Source organism: Mesitornis unicolor, unplaced genomic scaffold (assembly GCF_000695765.1).
Source record: "Mesitornis unicolor isolate BGI_N332 unplaced genomic scaffold, ASM69576v1 scaffold43427, whole genome shotgun sequence".
NCBI classification, from domain to species: domain Eukaryota; kingdom Metazoa; phylum Chordata; class Aves; order Mesitornithiformes; family Mesitornithidae; genus Mesitornis; species Mesitornis unicolor.
In genome coordinates, this window is record NW_010196589.1 from 42,942 (window position 1) to 48,564 (window position 5,623).

General features: G+C 44.5%; 1 protein-coding gene across 1 annotated transcript; it reads left to right on the plus strand.

Annotated features, from left to right (window-relative positions):
• Positions 1-958: 958 nt before the first annotated feature.
• On the plus strand, positions 959-5,618 carry LOC104543833 (ras-GEF domain-containing family member 1C-like; the record flags this gene model as incomplete). The annotated part of the gene is made up of 3 exons (XM_010188529.1): positions 959-1,141; positions 2,806-2,928; positions 5,525-5,618. Coding segments are annotated over 3 exons (400 nt in total), but the record flags the coding sequence as incomplete, so codon positions are not given.
• Between the last annotated feature and the right edge of the window lie 5 nt (positions 5,619-5,623).

Sequence of the window (5,623 nt, forward strand, 5' to 3'; positions counted from 1 at the left end):
GTCATCACCCTCTACCTATTCAGGAACAGAACAACTTTGCTCAGCAGGAGAAACATTTAGAGCTGATGGTAGGCCACAAAATCGAAATGAAGCCTAGAATGAAACCCAGAGAGCCCAGAGAACTGAAATACAGAGAGCTTGAAACTGGGCTACACGTTCCGAGTTTGCCTGGCCTCCTTTCCAAAGGTGCTGAGGACTCTGAATCTCCAGTGAAGTCAATGAGTGCTCAGGATCTTTCTGAAACATTTATTTAGTGCCTAAGTATAGATCTAGGGCTGACTAACTTCAGGCTCCAAAAATAGTGTAGGTGTCTGCCTTCCCCCTCTTCCTCATTTCTCTTTTCGTTGCTCTTTAATCTCTTCTTCAGCTCCCACATTCTCTGTTCCCTCCAACTCCCTTCATTTTTCCATCCTCCTCCAGTTGACTTCTGCTCCTGCTTCCACCCCCTCGCTCACGCTGACGTCTCTCCTGTCCCATGGGAGCCACAGAGCATTTCTCAAGGTCCATCCTGAGCAAGCCTTCAGTGGCACCCTTTTTCTCTTCGTCTCTTCCCCTAGATTCTCCCTCCCTCATTCTCAGGGGTCAGAGGTTCAGATGAACAGCTCTGCTCTGCTCAGGAACCTGCTGAATTCAAGTCCTGAGTATCTTGCCTCTCCTGCATGGGACTGAGCAGGGCTGGTAACAAAAAGGGGATCACTGCAGAGCTATCAATGGGAGTGGGAGCCCAAAGCAGCTGCTGTCTCTTTCTGGCCTAAAAGCATAAATCAAAATATCCCATTTTCCTGTGTATGTCCTATCGTAGGCCTGATCTGCCAATGACAACAGTAAGAGGTTATAATGAAAGGATCATGTTAATGTTAGGAACAGGAAGCTCTCATTAGTGGCTTGTTTTTTTCAAACCAGCCAGAAGACAGACATGGATGTGCGTGTCCCTGACGTGAGTTTTTCTCTGTTGCAGGAAGGCATGCCCCAAACGCTGAGTTCCACCAGTATGTTTACCCCATGTGGCTTCAGCCCTCATCTACATACTTCGAAAGAAGATGAACAAGGAGGACTGATCTACCAGGATGGAAACCTTACCTCAGCATCTCTGGATGCTCTAATCCAGCATCTCATACCTACCACTGATTACTACCCTGAAGTAAGCAATTCACAGTATAATAAACAGTGTAATTTTGATGAATCAGGGCAGCACTTTATGCAAAAGTGCAAAGGTGTTAAAATTTGAATTAAGAGGGCTAATTTAAAAGCTGCATACAATTAAAGCTTGAGAAATCGATACATTGCTTTAAATGCTGTTTCACTGCTCTATAATCGTTCCCGTGAAAAAGCAGATCCCCAAATTGATACTGCCTTTAAATAAGAGAACAGGGTGAGGGGGGAAGCTGTGATGGTGATGCATTAGTGATACAGCAATTGGAGCCCTTCAAAGTAGCAGTGCATCCCAGAGAGGTTTAGATGAAGACCAAAGCAAAAAGCTTCAAGTCTGAACTGGCTTTGCATGGGCTAAATTTCAGTAGCTGCCAAATTCATCGAGGTTTGTCTGCATGTACAAAGCATTCCCTTAGTGACAGCAGACGCTGCTCCTGTTGGGTTCATAGTTTACCTAGGGTTCATAATTTACCTATGTTCACACCAACTTTGTAGTCACTGGGCAGCACAGTCCAGATCCTAATCATTGCTCCATCAGTGAATATTCGGTGTTTCTTCACCAACAGCGTGAAGATTTAAACTGGAAGGAGATTTATTGTCCTTCAAGCCATTGACTTCCTGGATTTTGCACAGCCTAAGTGAAATTCAGAACAGGGTTTGACTAGAAGACTTTTAAATGCTGATATATCTCTATGGAAAGGCTTGTATTTCAAAGCACAGAGTAGCATTGACTTCTGGGCAGTTTAGAAGACTATGAAAGTTATCAATGCAGAGCAGACAGCATGTTTTAAATTACCCACAGCTTAGTTTCTGATTTGCTAAAAATAAGTAATAAAGAAGCATATAAATTAAAAAAAGAACAGAAAGGCAATAAAAATAGGTAATGGACAGATTAGGCTGTGAGATTTTCATTAAGCAATGTGTAATACGTAATATTATACCTGCTGCTCAGGAGCATGGCTAGGTCTGGGGGAAAGAAGATAATTCAGGCACCGGAAGGGGTCAGAATGGAAACAACTGAGGATTCATATATATATTTTAAATTCACTGTTGGAATACTTTAAATAATTCAGGTTTTATCCAACAGGCCTGCTTCCCACAGCTTCACAGATGTGGAATTGCATATGCTTTGGCTTGGCTGATAGAAATGAATTTTGGGGAGTTGGTAGAATAAATTAAATGTTCCTTAAAACAGGCTGGGTGAGACCTGCAGGGAAATAGCAAGACATGACTGATCTGGGGTGTGTCTGTAGCTCACAACCCAGTACAACACCGATGCTGGAGTGCCTACATATTCAGCTGTCACGGGCCTCCGTGCACCCTTGGTTGTGCTGTCTCCTGTACCTGGGCTTGCTCCTGTAGAGTGACCTGCACGCTGCCTTCGCTGTGTTGTTTGCACAGGGTTTGGGCAACCAGTGGCTGGAAGTGGATGCTCTGAAGGAAGGAGATGCCACTGCCTCCTGCTCCCTACGTAACCAGTTCCATTTTCAGGGTCAGGAATCCTTATGTCTTTTAGACATAAAGGTCTGTCCCAGTGGAAATGCAAAAACTGTGGAGTTCAGGGCTTTTATGGCTAATATTACGCACTGTGCAGCTGCTTACAGCAGGTCTGCTTTTCTTTCTTCCACAGAAAGCCTATATCTTTTTCCCCAGAAAGCCTATATCTTTACATCCCTGCTGAGTTCCAGACTCTTCATCGAACCCCATGAGCTTTTGTCCCGAGTTTGTCACAAGTGCATTGAGCAGCAGCAGCTGGACGACCCTGTGCTGGACAAGGTTAGTTTATCTTTACAGCAGAAAAATGTAAGGTATTTTCAACGGGCAGAGAACTCTGGGGCTCTCGTGTGTGTCCTTTGCCTCCCTTTGAACTGAATGAAACTTTCTCATGAAGGATGACAATTGCCACTGAGATCCTGACATTGACGCATCCTAGTATCCATGTCCAAGAGCAGTGCTCCAGGCACTAGTCACTTCAAATCTTCTTCTAATTTTCCCTTTCCCCTGTCTCAGTCTTCCCAGGTGATTTTCCTTCTTAACTTCTTTAAGGCTCTGATGAAGCCTGCAGGATGCAAGGAGGTAAACCTCACACACTGTCAATTGCAGATGTCAACACACCCCTCTTTCCTATTTTTCCTTCATGCGTCTGCCGTTTTGCTTTCTCACTTCTGGTACAGTAGTATTTCCTCTTGGCCTTACCTGTCACTTTGAACGCTACGTAACAGCATGCAGCTCCCCACTAACCTCCCATTGCCAGCACTGACAGATTGTCTGCACAGCCGTGCTGCAGAGCGGCGCTGTCTGGCGCACCAGGAATGGGCTGAAGCAGTAGTGAGGCTGCTTCAAGATAACAGAATGAGAAAATCCAAGCTGTTACTGTGTCTGCACTCCTCCTGTTTTGCCCTAGGGACTGTGCAGATGGATACAGCGTGTAACAGTACATGTGCATCTTCTGGCAGTCCTGCAGACAGCGCGGTTGGAAATGGATCCCACTGGGTCCTATTCGGTGCTGGATTCCAGCCAGGCTTCCCTCGCTGCATTGGTGAAGATCTTTCCATTGCATTCGTGAAGACCTTTCCAGGGCATTACCTGGAGCAGGCAGTGCACCTTCAGTGCAGTGGAGTGGAGAAGAATGAGCATTAGTTGCAACTTTCCAAAACCCCCAAAATTCTGAAATGATTCTCATGATCAGCCTTTCCAGCTTTGAAACAGCGTTTTTGGCATCAAATACTGAATCGCCAGCATCCGAACACGTGTGCTTGTTTTTGCCCAGGTTGCACGAGTAACAGGAGCCTTCGCTATGGCGAGCAATCAGCCAGGCTGCTTAGAAATCTGATACCTGGGTTGCCCATACAGTCGGTGTTAATAGAAATGTCTGTATGAGGTGCACCATACAATACAATTTTTCAAAGGTGTGATGGGTTCTCTTCTCTGATGCTATGACAGATGTTCATTTAGGAGGATTGATATGGGAGCATTGCAAAGTTTTGCTGCTCATTAAACTTTGCAAGAAATGAGAAATACAGTTTCATTACGAAGGTCTTCTCTATCTGCCTGAAGTGAATCTGCCTTTTGGACTGGCCTGTAGTAATGCAGAGTTGGCGGGACACAGCTGATTGTGTGTTCCTGAAATTGGGGCTGACTTTGAAACTTTGCACACAAGCAACCTCCCATCCCCAGTGTTCTGTGACTTGCACAAAGTCCTCTCCTTCAATTCGTAATAGCAGTTTACACAGCTGGACCAAGTGTCTCCCCAGACCTTTGTAGTTTCCAATAAAGCTTTCCCTTTAGCAGCCACCTGCTGGTCTTTGAGCATGAGCTTAATGCTAGCTGACAGCAGTTATTTTTAGAGATGTGGTTCATTGAAACCTGTTGTTGGTGGAAAGCTGAAATATACATTTTAACCACCTTGGTTGAAAAGCAGAGAGCTGTGGAACTCAAGAGTGTAATTTTTCCCGATTACAGGCTACACTTTAGCTATGGAACATAGGATGCAGAAGGCTGTTTGTTTTGATCAGTGTTTTCTGTAAATAAAAATGCAGCTTGTTGTTTAACGCAATTTCCTTTTCACGTGTTCTTGGATTATGGAGGAGGAAAGCTTTGGAAGCAGCCGCCCTGGCCGTCTTTTGAGATAACACTAATGCACCAGTTGTGCCATTCCCCACACTTCCCTCCTCGCCCCATCCCTTCCTGACTATTCCCACTGCTGCATCCTCAGATAAATCTACACCAAAAGTAGGCATCAGCTGTGTTATGTTGAGTGAGTGTCCTTGTCCTATTGTGACCTTGAGCTCATGTGGGAAGAGAGCAACATTATCTGTAGCCCAGGTAAAGTTACCAAAGTGCTGGCGTTTTCTCCATCTTTTCTTATGTTACATCTGCTACTGGTCACTGAGCAGTTTTTTTCATACAGCCACGAAGCAAAGAAGTGAAAAATGCCTCTTTGTTGGTCAAGAAATACATTCCAGTCAGTTTTTCAGGGAAGGATGAAAGTGTAGGAGGGCTGTCAGTATGAAAAGGAAGAACACACAGTTTGAATCAGCAAAAAGGCCAGATGTTTTTAAAAAAGGTATAAAGGTTGCACCGACAAAATGTCCATCCAACCGTAAACCGGCCAATTGCATGTGCAGAATACTTAAATCTGCTTGTACAACAGACAGTTGTGTATGCATCTAAGTTGTGGTATATTTTGCATGCCAAAATGTATTATTTGTGCACCCCACTATTTGTTTGCATGTGCACAGATTTTGCAGGTGCAACCAAAAAACCTTCTTTGAAAATCTGGCCCCATGTTCAGTGACATACATGTTTGCTGAGAGACTTTAATGAGTAAACATGTTTCAATCCTAATCCATCATTTTGGTTTCCATTTCAGGCTCGGATCAGAAAATTTGGACCCAAAATCTTACAGTTGCTGACAGAGTGGACAGAGACATTCCCGTATGACTTTCAGGAAGAGCGGATGATCCGCCAC